At 40.7% G+C, this 15,290-nt stretch overlaps 1 protein-coding gene across 1 annotated transcript in view; it reads left to right on the top strand.

Annotated features, from left to right (window-relative positions):
* Positions 1 to 2,555, top strand: part of SMAP2 (small ArfGAP2) — a 47,376-nt gene extending 44,821 nt beyond the window's left edge. Inside the window, exon 10 of the mRNA XM_025983656.2 lies at positions 1,192 to 2,555. Within this exon, the coding sequence (XP_025839441.1) occupies positions 1,192 to 1,317 (126 nt within the window). The 3' untranslated portion in view covers positions 1,318 to 2,555. The remainder of the gene's footprint in view (positions 1 to 1,191) is intronic.
* Positions 2,556 to 15,290: the final 12,735 nt, after the last annotated feature.

Here is a 15,290-nt window from a genome sequence, read left to right as displayed (position 1 = left end):
AAATTTAGGAGACAAAAGGGATATGAAAATGAAATGTAACCTATATTAGAATATTGTATTCATGTTAAATTTCTTGTATTGTGATTTTAGGAAAGTACTCTTTCCTACGAGATGCCTCCTGCCTTACTAAGAAGTGAAATGTCAGGATACCTGCAGTTTTCCATGCTCACCAAACATTTACACATACATGTGTATGAAGATCCCACACAAGATACATAAATCTCAGAGAGAAAATGGGGCAAGGTGTTAACAACTGAGAATTTATTTATTTATTTATTTATTTATTTATTTATTTATTTTTGTATAAAACTGTATCTTCTTTATTTTGCATACTTTAATCTCTACAACTGAGAATTTAAAGAAGGATATATGGGTTTCATTCTATTGTTCTTTCAACTTTTCTATAAGCTTGAGGTTTTCTTTAAAGAAGTTGGTGGGATTGAAAAATAGACCTTCTCCTCAAGAAAAAGAACTTACACAGAAAGGTACCGGGCTTGGGAGATTTAAGGCATTTTTCTTGATAAATAGTTTCCTTTGTTCACTGCCAGAGGCCAGGCTTTCAGTCTCATTCATAGAGGCCCTGACCCCACCCAGACCTTATTCCACTGATTCTTTTCTCCCAGCAACTTCCCCTCTCACACACTGAAGACCCATTGGTCTTTTTTTTTTTTTTTTCTTTTTCTTTTTTTGCCTGCCTTTGTTCATTCTGAACAGCCCAGTGTCTTTTTCCTTTTCTCTCCGCTTGAGCGTGCACGAGCACTTTCACTGGCCCTGACAGTAATAACTCTGCTGGAGATAAGACAGGAGCGCTGCCATGGGGGCTCATCTGTGTACTCTCAGGGCTGGCAAGTTAACAATAGGCCCCTTCTTTTTAGGATGAGAGACCAGAAAAGAAGAGAATAACGTCTCATGCTGCTTTTATGTTGACTAGCTCCAGGACTCCTTTCCCTCCCTGAGCATTAGTCTCTGTCAATATCTCCTTTCTGAGAAGTCCTTCATTTATTTACGTGGTCTGGAGCCCTCAAAATGATCTATTATTAAGGTTCAGGGCAGATCTGTGCCATAACAGTTCCCCTTTGTCCTGTTGTTCTCCCCCTCCCCACAGACAGGAGGATTCCTACCCTGCTTTTTTTTGCAGTAATTGGCTGCGTGCCCACAGCCTGGTCTGAAAGTCTCCTCTCTCCCTTTCAGATGACCCAGCAGATGGCTGGGATGAACTTCTGTGGAGCCCATGGCATGCTGAGCTATGGACAGTCGATGAACGGCGGAAATGGACAGGCAGCGAATCAGACTCTCAGCCCTCAGATGTGGAAATAAAAACAAAACACCTGTATGGCTCCCACTCACCTCAGCCCCCTCTCTCCCAGTTTTCCTCCTTCCCCAACTCCCCCATCCCATTCCCTTTCCTACCTCTCTGTTTGGTTTAGAAATTGCTCAATCTGTTGCCTGGGGTTTGGCATTCTGCCCAGCCCAGCCACTTCCTGGACACGCAGACCTCTCTGTTGCTTTATGTTGTACATGTCTCCTAGCCATCCCGACTCTCTGCAGCCTCAACCCCAGTCCTCTCCTGGCACCAGCACCTTAGGAATTGTTGGCAGAAGGCACTTACACTGTGGGAGAAAGGTGCACACCTTTGAGTACTTTTCCTTTAGGTTAAACCTCCTGTCAGACTCTCAGAAAGGTCTGGAGGTGTGGTTCTTTTAGGCAAAGTGGGGAAGCTTTAGAGGTACTTCTGTACGTGTTGCTAAGCTATTTCTACATGTTTAAATTTTTGGTTGAAGAGGGAGACGTCATGCTCCCATAATTATGGGAATGAAGAAAGTACTGAAATCATATTAAATATACCTTGGGTTTTAGATCAGGTTGGCCCTAGCCCTGGGCCGAGGCAAACCCTCTCCTGTGAGGATGAGCAGAAATATTCTCCTTGCCCTGACTTGCTTTCTGGACCTGAGGCTTCAGGACTTGTCGCTTCAGTTAGCCTTTATTAGCACCAAAGACTTTATGAAGGTCCCATACAAGAACACACACCCTGCCCCACCTCCATCCTCCCTGCAGTGGAATCTGGCTCTATGGCTGGAGGACCAGCCCCTCCAGTGGGAATGCAGAGCTTAACGTGTGTACTGCTTGTGCGCGTGTGCGTGTGTGTATGTGTATTTCACCTCCCACTCTTTCCCCATCTGCTTTGGGTGTTTTTGTTTTTGTTTTAGGTTTACACAGAGAGGAGTTAATTTATCAACAGCCTAAAACTGTTACAACTTTTTCTTATAGTTTTTAAAAAAACTGTAATCTCATGGATAGCTCCCGTCCTCCTCCTCCCTCTCCCAGTCTGCCAATCACTCTTTCATGCCTATGTATCCCAGGCTGCTGTTTCCCCACCTTCTGCAGGTATATGAGGTGGAGAGCTTGGATAGCTTTCCTCTCACTCGTTGTTCACCCTACTTGAAAATTAAAACAAGAAAACTTTGCTTAAAAGATTTCACCTGTGGGAACCACAATTCCTGGTTGCCTTTCTCCTGTGTATGTGTATATTCCTTAATAAATATTGCAGGGAAGGACCCTTTGCTTGGCTGTTACTGTGTATCACTCATCGAGGATGAGTTGCACCTACGTTTTCTGCTTTCCAGGAACAGGTCCCCTACTCCCTGTATCTTAAAAAATTTTATACTGAAGATGCCAAGGACCAGACCCAGGCTCAGGCAGTCAGAAAGGGGACCTTTTATGTCCTTTGTCCAGTGGTGTCTGGAGTTGTGAGCTGAGGGAACTGTGGATATCTGCTCCTGCTAGAGCCACAGAACATTGAAACTTAAGTCCCATTTCTCCCCCACCAGATAGAGAAGCTGAGACCGGCCTCCCTTAATCCCCACCCCCCCTTTCCTTTGAGTGTACTTTTTAAATACTTCCAGAGGCAAATGAGAGGATACCGTAGTGGTGAAGAAAGTAAGCTCTGGATCAGGCTGCCAGTATTTGTGTCCCCTCCCAGGCAAGCCACTGAACCTTTGGGTCTCAGTGTAAAATGGAGCTTATGGTCATATTGGAGGTAAAATGAAGCAATTCCTGTGGTACATTTTGCACAGTAGGGGATCCTTGGCATTCAAATGTTGATTATTATGTGCCAGACCTATGTTGGGCATTAATTCATTCAATGAATATTTAATAAGTGTTTTTACAATGTGCCAAACACTGTCATAGGCTCTGGAATAAAGCAATGAATCAATACTCCCCAATTTCATGGGATGGTGTGGTAGGAGAGACAAATAAACAAGTAAACTATTTAATTTCAGATACAAGATAGGACCGCTGAGATGGAGTAGTCAGGAAGTTAGTTACATTTGAACGGAAACCTGAATAAGCAGCCACTTGCATAGAGATCTGGAAAAAGAATGGAGCAAGTATACATGTCTGCATTGGAAATTGTTTGGCTGGAGGTGTCCATTTGGGAGTCATCAGAGTTATGGATGGTATGTAAAGCTGTGAGATCAGATGAAATGCCTAAGGAGAAAGGACAGAAGAGGATGGAGCCTTGGGGGCCCATCAGCTTTTAGAATTTGGGAAGAACAGATGAGGAAAAATTAATCTGACATAGTTCCTGCTCTCAAGAAACTCACAGTCTCACAGGGCAACAGACTTAGAATTGCTTATACAGTATATTATGGGAGCTTAGGGTCTCCTAGCACAGTCAGGGGAACTTCGCTAAAGATAAGGGTGTTAGAGCTGAGTCCTAAGGAAGAGGTAGGAGCTAACCCACAGGTTGGATGGGAGTGGGGAAAGGAGTATTCCAGACAGCACTATGTGAACAAAGACAAAGACATCTGCACGAGCATAACCCGTTTGGGGAAGCACAAGCAGTGCAATGTTTGTAAGGTCTGATGTGGAAGAGATGAGACTGAGGTATGGCCAAGCCAGGCCATGGGTGCTTCCCATACCCTAGGAGGGAGTTTGGCCTTAGTGTTACAGATGGTGGAGTGACATCATCTGAGTTGAGTTTTAGGCAGCTCACTCTTGCATTGCTGAGGATGATGTGTTTGAGGGAATAAGACCAGACCTAGGGGACCAGAGAGATGGCAAAAGCTGGACTAGGGCCCTGGTAGGTGAGGGATAGGGGAGAATGGAGTGGCTCAGAGCAGCAGCTCATGAGCTGCTTATGAGGCATAGGAGACGCTAAAAGGTGTTCCACAAAAACCCTGAAATAAGTTTGGGAAAGACTGCATGTTCTATCACCTCTTGTGCATCTAGAATATAATATTCACATAGTAATGGCTCTGGAAAGTCCTGTGGTAAAGGCTTCAAAAAAATTAATAGACATGATTTAAAGCAGTTTTAGGTTTACAGCAAAATTGAGTAGAAAGTACAGAGAGTTCCCATATGCCCCCTGCTCCCTATTCCCACAGCCTCCTTCACTGTTGACCTTCATCCCATGCCACAGTGGTACAAACCCTCTGTGTTCTTCCTATTTATCCCTCCTTCTTCTCTAGACCCTGACAACCACTGATACATGCGCGCGCACACACACACATACACATTTTTTTTTTTTTTTTTGCTGTCTCCATAGTTCTGCCTTTCTCTGAATGTCATAGTTGGAGTCACAGAACATGTAGCCATTTTCAGATCGACTTCTTTCACTTAGAAATATGCATTTAATATTTTTCCATGTCTCTTCATGGCTTGAGAGTTCATTTCTTTTTAGCACTGAAGAGTATTTCGTTGTCTGGATGTACCATAGTTTATCAATTACCAATAGACATCTTGGTTGCTTCCAAGTGTTGGCAATTATAAATAAAGTTGCTATAAACATCCAAGTGCAGGTTTTTGTGTGGACACAACTTTACCATTCATTGGGGTAAATATAATGATGAGTATGATCACTGGATATAAGAGTATGATTGCTTTTGTACGAAACTACCAAGCTCTTTTCCAAAGTGGCTGAACCATGTTGCATTCCCATCAGCAGTGAGTGAGAGTTCCCATTGCTCTGCATCCTCGCATTCGATGTTGTCAGTGTTTTCTTACTTTGGCCATTCTTTTTTTTTTTTTTAATTTATGATAGTCACAGAGAGAGAGAGAGAGAGAGAGAGAGAGAGGCAGAGACACAGGCAGAGGGAGAAGCAGGCTCCATGTACCGGGAGGCTGACGTGGGATTCGATCCCGGGTCTCCAGGATCGCGCCCTGGGCCAAAGGCAGGCGCTAAACCGCTGCGCCACCCAGGGATCCCATTTTGGCCATTCTAAGAAGTGTGTAGTAGTATGTCATGGTTTTAACTTTCAATCTCCTAGTGACCTGATGTTGAACATATTTTCAGATGCTTACTTGACATCTGTATACCTTCTATGGTGAGGTGTCTGTTCAGGTCTTGGCTTATTTTAAAAATTAGATTGTTTTCTTAGTGTTGAATTTTAAGGGTTATTTCTGTATTTTGGGTAACAGTCCAAAGAGTGTTTCTCAGAGTTGTGTTTTTTTTTTTTTTTTCTGAAGAGTTTGTCTTCTCATTCTCTTGAGTAAAGCCCTTTTTTTCCCATGGTTTTCTAGCATTTATTAAGACATATTTTTCCATGAAATCCATTTTTTTTCTGGAATACCTAACAATTACATAATACTATTTGGAAAAAAACAACCAGAAAAAAAATATTTTAGGAAGTAGAACAGGGATGAGATGTGGGATGGAGGGAGAGAAAGGAATCAAATCTCCCACGTTTCTAGCTTGTGTGAGAAGTTACAGGAGGAGAAGCTGGTTTTTACCTCACAAGGGAGGAATATAGAAAATTAGAAGTTTGGTTTTAAGCATGTTGAATTTGTAATGCCTATGATATATCTAGGTCTGACTGACCAGCTGGAAATGGATTTGGGTGTGAGGTTTGTTCAAGGAAGAAGCTAAGATGGAGAATTGAATTTCAGGATCAGCCCCATGGAGGTGATAATTGATGCCATAGGAGTGGAGGGGATCATATGGGATGGATTTTCAAAAAGATTTATCATTTATTTTTTATTTATTTATTTATTTATTTATTTATTATTTATTTATTTATGACGGAAAGTGAGAGAGAGCAAGCACATGAACAGGGGCAGAGGGAGAGGGAGAAGCAGACTCTTCTGTTGAGCAGGGAGCTGGATGTGGAGCTCAATCCCAGGACCCTGGAATCATGACCTGAGCCAAAGGCAGACCTTAACCAACTGAGCCACCCAGGCACCCTAAGATAGATTTTTAAAATGAGAGCAGTGGGCTAGGCACAGAATCTTGGGGGAAATATTAATTCCTAATCAGGATTAAGGAGGAAAGGCCCAAGAAGGAGAGGAGGTGGTGTGAGAATGAGAAGTGTCAGAGAATTATGGAAAGCAAAACAAAACAAAAAAACTCCAAGAAAGTGCAGAGTCAAGGAACCCTAGGTATTAGAATGTCAAGAAGAAGGGATGATCACAAGTATCAAGTTAGCAGGAGAATCATTGAGATACTGATTTATAAAAGGACTGTGGAATTCAGCATTTGGAAACTTCTGCAGAAGCAGTTTTATTGGAATGGTAGGGCCAGAAGCTGGGAAATAGTGGGTTGAAGAGTGAATTGAAGGAGTTGAAAAGGTAGAGAAACAGGCTGTATTCAGTTAAATATACATGGTAGGTTTTAAGGGCTACTCTTTTTCTTTTTTAAAGATTTTATCTATTCATGAGAAACAGAGAGGAGGAAACATAGGCAGAGGGAGAAGCAAGCTCCCTGTGGGGAGCCCAATGTGAGACTTAATCCTAGGACCCTGGTATCCCACCTGAACCAAAGGGAGATGCTCAACCACTGAGCTACCCCAGTGCCCCCTAAGGGCTACTCTTAAGAATAGAAATAGAGTGTGTAAATCACAAACCAATGAAGAGGTTTGGAATAAGAAAATGCAGATAAGCGGGCAGCCCTGGTAGCTCAGTGGTTTGGCGCCGCCTGCGGCCTGGGGTGTGATCCTGGAGACCCCGGATGGAGTCCCGCGTTGGGCTCCCTGCGTGGAGCCTGCTTCTCCCTCTGCCTGTGCCTGTGCCTCTCTCTGTGTGTCTATGAATAAATAAATAAAATATTTTTAAAAAAAGAAAATGCAAATAAGCAAAAATATCAAACTTCTTCCTTAAGCTGTCAGGCAAAGCGAGAATAAAAAGTAAGCATAGAAGGGTGCCTGGGTGGCTCAATTGGTTAAGCATTTGATCCTTGGCTTTGGGCTCTGCACTGAGCATGGAGTCTACTTGAGATTCTTGCCCTCTCCCTCTGCTCCTCCCCCCCACTTGAGCACACGTGCTCTCTTTCCCTTCTCTCTCTCTAAAATAAATAAAACTTTTTTTAAGTAAGCATAGAAAAGTGGAACAAAAAAAGAAAAGTGGAACAAATAGAATTTAAAAATTAAAATACAATAAATAGAATATTGAAAATATTGAGATTATCAAACTGGATAATTAAAATCCATTCTCTGGCATCATAGACCTTTCTTCTAAGACTGCTTTCCTTCAACTGGAGTATATCTTTTGGAAGTTCCTTTAGTGAAGGCCTCTTTGAGTCTTGCCTGAAGCATAAGGATGGGAAAATCTAAAATAAAAGAATGAAAAGAAAGAGCAGACAAATAATCAAAAGTAAGCAGGGATCAATATATTGACAAAACAGACTTTAAGAGAGAAAGCATTATTAGAAACAGGATTTCTATGTAATAAAGATTCAATTGAGAAGGAAAATAGAATCCTAAACCAGTATGCATTTTTAAAACCTCAAAATCGAAAATTTATAGAACTTCCAGGAGAAAGAGACAATCTACCATCACTGCATAAAACTATCTCCACCAGGCCTTTTTTTTTTTTTTTTTTTTTGTAGAAACTGGCAGCCTGATTCTAAAATTTATATGGAAATGTTAAGGACCTAGAATAGCATGATGATTTTGGAAAAAGAATAAACATTTGGAGAGATTTTACTACCAGATTTTAAAATTTGTTATGAAACTGGAGTAAGACAGTGAGGAATTGTTGCAAAATAGACATATAGACCAATAGGATAGAATACAGAACCCAGAAACAGGCCCATACACATTGATTTATGGAAGTAGCAATGCAAAACAGTGAAAGAACAGTCATTCAGATAAAGGATGCTGGGACATAGATATACATATAGAAAAAAAGTGAAGGTTGGCCCTCTACCTCACACCATAACAAAAATGATGGATTCTAGATGGATTGCACATCTCACACCATAACAAAAATGATGGATTCTAGATGGATTGCACATCTGAATGTGATATACAAAATGGTAAAGCTCCTAAAAGGTAATAGAGAATATCTTCTTCATGGCAGAAGGAAAAACACTGAAACATGAGTTAAAAAGCATTACTCATGAAGAGGTTTATAAAGTTGACTAGAATATTATTTTTTTAAGTTGGCTAGATTAAAAATAACAACTGTTAATCAAAAGATTCCATTAAAACGGTGGAAAGGCTTTCCACAGGATTGGAGAATATATTTGAAACACATGATAAAGGGCTTGTATACAGAATATATGAAAAACTCCTGCAAAATAAGAAAGAGACAGCCAACTTAGTGAAAACTAAGCAATGGAAGTTTGACACCACTTCAGGGAGAGACTTAAATGACTAACGGATATGTGAAGGGATGCCCAATCTCATTAGTAATTAGGGAAATACTCATAAAACCACAGTGAGACTTTACTAAACACCTACTAGAGTAGCTAAAATGGAGAAAGATAATACAAATGTTGACAAGAATGTGGAGCAATAAGAACTCTCTTATGCAGCTGGTGGGGGTATAGATGGATACAACCACCCAAATGTCCATCAGCAGAAAAATGAATCAACTGTGGTAAATTCATGTAACGGAATATTAAACAGCAATGGAAATGATCAAACTACAGTTCTATACAGCCACAGAAAGGAATCTCACAAACTTCATGTTGAACACATTTTTTACTATATCATTTGAAAGTATGCTTTGTAGGCATAGTGATGCTTTACCCCTAGGTATTTGAGCATGCTCACTAAGAATGATATAGTCTCCTATATAACCACAATGCCATTTTCATACCATTGTAAGTTCATAGTTCATATTTCAGTCCATATTCCAAAAATTTCCAATTCAGTCCATATTCAATTTTTGCCATTTATCTCAAGAATGTCTTTTGCTGCCTTTTTTTTTTTTTTAAATCAAGATGCAATCTAGGTTTATGCATTGCATTTAATTACTATGTCTATTTGATTTCTTTTAGTTTGGAACAGTGCCAGCTCCCCGCCCCCCCCCCCCCCATGGCATTGACTTTTTGAAGGGCTCAAACCAATTGGTAGAAAGTTCTATATTTTTGATCTACCTGGAAACTAAAAAAATTAGGTCTAGAGGCCCAGTTAGATTCAGGTTAAATATGTTGGTGAGACTATCTTGTAGTTTGTTTTGAGTACACCATAGCACACCAGGGAGAAAATAATACCCAAGAGAATGGACTTGTATAGTCACTGGCAAAAAAAAAAAAGTAGCATTCATATGAAAATATTGAGAGTGTTCAATCAAGAAGAGAAGGATTAATTTACAGTATGGGGGTATTTATTAATATGGATGCACTACCACAGATTTTAGATTTAATGTAATGGATTTAGTATCTGGGCATGCTTTATAGATAAAAACTAAACATAATATTGACCAATCCAAGAAGCTGAGATGATGGAATTTCTTTGTCTACTGTGGAGAAAAGAATCCAAGACTTGAGGAATTCTGGACCAAATATGTCACCCCTTTTCCCAACCTATCCCTATAAGAATCCTGGAGATACTCCCTTTACCAAAAGCTTGAGGCATATTTTGTTATAGGAGTACTAGAATCATTAAAACATGACTTAGGTGTTCCCTGTAGGTCAAAAATGGTAGTGTCATGACTTCCTATTTTTGGTGAAGTTAGGATATTCCAAAACAGAAGTCTTTAACAGTGACCTGTCTGCAGTTTATGATAATCAGAGTGGATACCAAGATCTTTGGAGGTGATTAATTGATAATAAATGGCCACACACTTAAGTCCTATTTGTTTAGCCAACATTTCTCCAGGCTTAGAGACAGATGTCATCAAGATAGAAATGTAGCCCCGCATTCTGTTGTTAGATCTGCTCTAGTTCACAGATCTAGAGCGTACTGAATAATGCAGAGGCCAGGTATCCTTGAGGAGGGAGCTAAGTATAAGAGCCCTGTAAGTGTATACTTCTGGCTTTCCCCAAAGGGACCCATTACCATTTTATTGGGGCAACTATGCACTTGGGCAACATTTGGATACTAGCTGTTAACTCACTAATTCCTAAGTCCCCAAAATGTCACTGTCCACAAGTTAGAGTGGGAGCATATGAAGATCAAGTAATGGAGTTTTGACCCAACTCAGCCTCACCATAGGGCCTAGTAGAATCTTAAGTCCCTAAGTTCTTGGGTATCTAGTTGGAAAAGCTGTCTTTATCAACTGATGGATTTCCCACATTGGTTTGCTGATCTGTGAAGTAAGAACTGTTAAGGAATGAATAAAAAAGAGGAGGCTCCTAGAGCTCTTCTCTGCCAAACTAAGGAATCAGTAACAGTAGTACATCTCTGGGGGGAGTTGTAGAGATTAGTGTTACCAGAGAGACATAGCAGATGCAGCAGTGATGATTCCTATTACATGTCCATTTAACTTGTCAGTCTAGCTGGTGCAGCAGATGGATGGGTTTAGGAGAATGGCAATAGGTTATCATTAACTTAATCATACTAAGAGCTCCAAACAGTGATACCCATTACAGCTGCTATTCCAGAAAGTCATTTCCCTATTGAATCAAATCAGGATACCACCTGACACCTGATAGACATCTATTACCATGATAATTTGGGAGGGGGGTATCTATCCCTATTTGTATATATATTTTTCCTATTTGTATATTTTTGATAAAAATATTAGAAGCAGTTTGGCTCCACCTGATAGAAGTTTACCATCCCATCTGGAGAATATGCCGGTTCTTAGATCTATGCCAAATTTAGTCTATAGAGGCTTGGACTGCATGACTATGGTAGATTATATTTTCCAGGGATGGCCACACCAGTGCATATCCCATCACGCATGTTCATCTTATAAGGTGATGTTGGTATTCTTCCATTGAAAGGTGGGGTCATTTTCTCTCCCTTTGAATGAGTAGACTTTTATAACTGCCTTGACATAGAATGTGGCAGATATGACCCAATGTGACTTCCATGGTTAGATTCTAAAACAGCAATATGGCTTACGACTCCCTACCCCCCCCTCAGGATTCTTGCCCTTCAAGCTCAGCCACCATATTTGGTAATGAATAAAACGTCAAATGATTCCAGTTTTTGTCTTTGAGTTTTTCAATTAGGCTCCCAATGTCATAGAGCAAAGAGAAACTGTCTGCACTGTGCCCTGTCTAAATTCTTGATTCATAGAAACTATGAGAGATTGTAAATGATTCTTGTTGTTTTAAGCAGGAAGTAATAGGTAGTCTGTAATATAATCCAATTTATAGGGAAGTCCAGCCACATCAATGAATTATTTTAGATATGTTGGGAAGATCCCTTTAAAGTTCTGAACTCTCTACCCTCAGTATTAAAAGAGAAGTGTAGTACTTGGTGAGTCTCTGGATTTGATAAGCACATATATCGTGGTTGGGTGTGGTGTCCCAGCCAATTACTGGACTGACCTGAAAAGTGTCCTACTTCAAGTAGAACCCAGAATAAGGGAAGTTTCTTCTAGTTTATGCTACAGGCAGCTCTGCCCTTAGCCCTTATGATTCATTACATCAGTAGCAGATCAGGATCTGTGTGGAGACTCTCACCACCTCAATTAAAGAACCACCAAGGAGGCAACTATGGTTTTTGAAGCTATGCCCTGATTGGCAAGTGACTATTTCCCCACCTGGCCCTGGTGAGGATTGATTCCCAGATCATGAGACCTAGGTGCCATGGAACCAGAGCTGCCCACCGTGAACTGGGCGATGGTCTGCCTGGACCATATCCTTGGGGAACCTTCAATGTCAATATACTTAGATCTTTTTCTCATAGGCTGATTGGAGTCACTAGAGACTTCCCCCACCCCAATTTGTTGCCCAGAGAGTATAGACCTGGCTGGAAGCATTCTGGAAAGAAGGTTGGGACTCTCAAGGTCAATGTGTACATTTTCATATATCCTTGCCCCATTTCCTCTTCCATTGCCTCGGGTGTGCCTGGTGTCCTTTTGTCCAAAGACCCCTCTGTTTTATCCTCTTTTTAGACTCTTCTTCCAGTCTCCTGCAGAGAGGTGAAAGAAGGATAGTCACTTGACTAAATCGCGTAGGAGTGCTGGAAATCTAACTCTCTCTGCAATAGATTTGCAATCAATATTCCTTTTTTAGCATCACTTTCACTCCTCGTTTTCAGAAGTTCCCCAGGCAACCCGTTGCTTTGCTTTTAGGGATTCTGCAATGTAAATTGGATTGCTTCTTGGCTTTCTCCACTGCTTGCCTAGGATCCAGCCTTTTCAGAACTCATAACTCTGTCATCATTCATCCATCTGTTTTCTAGTTTTGAAAATTTTTTGTTGTTTTTCTCTTTTCCATTCAGTTTGTCCCTGTGAGTTTATGGCTTTGGTTTCAAATCCCTTTCTCTTTGTTATGATGGGATCTTGTGAGGGAGTGGGGACAAATACATGCATTGCATCTGTTGCCTTTAGCTAGACTGTAAGACCAAGAGACAAAGACTGGGGAGGTAGAAAGCAGGGTATGAGACCCTTTTTTGTGAAGGTGTGTTGGTGTGTTGTTTTCCCAGGGGAGGGAATTAATTGCACACTTAGAGCCTCAAAGCAAAGGGCACCGGCGGGATGGGTTGTGACCACAGTCCTTGAGAAGTCCCATGTTGTCAAGTACTTTCTCTTTAAGAGATTTCAAGTTAATTACAAATTGAGTTCTGAATTTCCCTTACTCTTCCATAAAAACTGTCACAAAACTATAGTGTCTGGTTTATTCATTTGGGGGTTGGGGCTTAAGGAAAGCAAGATGAAGATGACTTTGTTCCGTCCCATTGTTTCCAAGGATAGAGAAGGGGCATTATCTTTGAGTACCCACCTCTAGTGAAACCAGTAGCTGTAAACATAAAACTCTGGAGATTGTTCTAGAGAAGATCAGAAAAGAGATAATGACTTCTGTTTACTCTCATATATTAATGAAGGTTGTTCCCTGAAAAGAAAGGACTTCAGCAAAATTCTGGAGTATTTAAGTGGGGTGACAAGATGACTTATAAGCTGAATGAATTCACTGGAAGCAGAAAATCAGAGCTAGGGGTACTGTGACAATCTTAACTGTTATTATTAACCTTTTTAACTGTTTAATTAGAGTGTATCCTACATATAGGAAAGCACACAAATTATAAATGTATAGCTTGATGAATTGTGTATGTATCTTTATTAATGTGTACTAGAAGAATTAGAACTGGTACATTACATAGGCAGTTCTAAGAGTATTGCTTGAAACTAGGGTAATCATGCCTCATAAGGCATGATAACTCACCTTACAAGGACTGTGTAACTTATGGGATCATTGTTCATGCTTTCAATGACTGATCTGGGTTCTCTCTGAAGTAGACTCTGAGACAAGGGTGGAGTGCAAGTAGGGTATTTGGGAAGCACAGGAAATACCAATCGGGAAGCGGGGGGAATCAGGCAAAGAAGATAGCCTACAGTAAAGTACATCATGCTAGTAAGCTAGTTACCACTGTAGTTGTTTTAGTCTCACCAAAACTCTGGGAAACTGCAAAATACAAACCTCAGAATTATGCCACCTAGTGGTGAGCAGACTGGGCATTCTCTTACTAATGCCAAGAGTCCATGGTTGAGGGCTATTGTTTGTGGTGCTGGGAGGGTAGTCAGTGTTAATTCCCCGGCATTGGAGGCAGCCCAGCTTCAGGCACAGAGATGCAGACGCTGGCAGCTGACATCCACTGAAGCACACTGGAAGGTCTGAAGAATATGCACAGGACACAGACTGCGTTAGCTACTGTAACTACATTTTCCATCAAAAAAGCTTGGAAGTGTGGACAGTATAGATGATTCTGAGTGCTAGCCTGGATTTCTTCTGCATTCTCTTCAGCATTCTTCTGCTGGAAGTTGACAATCATTTGTCACGGAAAATGTGTAAAAGTCTATATCATTGTAAATTGGAATTGGGCCTGACTATTGATAACATTAATTTCCTTTTGACCCTATCATAAATCGGTGGTTAAAAAAAAAGGTGTTTCTAAGAGATAGAACTGAGAATTGTAATGAAAATATGAGCAGTTATGATGTCTTGAATAAAATATATTGATTATGCACAAGGAGACCTGGCGATGAACATTTATGACAAGTACCCACAGGAGATATTAATTGTCAGTCATTTGAGAGTGGGTCACTGAATTCTCCCTTTTTCTCAGTTCCATGAAGAGATGGGCAATGATTTCAAAACACCTTCTGTTTCACTCAGAAGCTCATTGGTTTTCCCGTAGAAGAATCCCCATTTGTCTCTTCAAGATGATAAAATGACTTCATCTTTCTGGAACACAAATACTTTGTGAGAGCATGTACCTAACAGGCACTGGCTCACGATATATATATATATAACTTTGTGAAAATGTGTTAAGGAAACCTAACTCAAATTGGAGTTGGGAAGCCATGAAGGGAGGGCCCTCACTTAAGCACCACTAGTCACAGTTTGCATAGTCCAACAGGAAGAAGGACAATTCCCTTGTGGCTGGGCAACAGCAAGTAACAGGTGCATGGCAACAGCAAGCTGCCCTTCCCTGCAGCCAGTGAGAAGCGACTGCCACTTCCATCTCCTGCAAGCCAGTGAGAAGCTACCACAACCTGAACTCTCCTTTTCCTTCAATGAACTTTTGTTCAAAGCAACCCCTCCCAACTTCCTTCTTTCCTCTATAAAAGGATGCTCTCCTCCTATGTTCTTTGGACTTGTCCGTGGTTTACCATAGTTTGCTTGTCCTGAATTACAATTTCTCTGCTATTCCGAATAAACTTGATTTTGCTGGCTGAATTACTCATTTTTCTCTTTCAAAATGTTGACAGCAGTCCTGCACAACAAGGCTTAAACCTATTTTCCACTTGAGAGATTGAGTGCATTAAATTCTATATTGTGAAACTGGAGTTGGGGGCATACCTCTTTAAAATGGTGAGTTGGGACCTTTTCTTTGGATGATATGGTTATTAACTCATCTGAACTACTATATAGACTCATCTAAGTCTATATTTTGAAGATTATGAAGAGACATTTGAAAGACTTGATAAAATCTCTTCATAAGGGTTTT

The sequence above is a fragment of the Vulpes vulpes genome, chromosome 10 (genome assembly GCF_048418805.1).
Source record: "Vulpes vulpes isolate BD-2025 chromosome 10, VulVul3, whole genome shotgun sequence".
In the NCBI taxonomy this organism is placed as follows: Eukaryota; Metazoa; Chordata; class Mammalia; order Carnivora; family Canidae; genus Vulpes; species Vulpes vulpes.
Note: the sequence above shows the minus strand (reverse complement) of the source record. Positions and strands in the feature narration are given on the sequence as shown.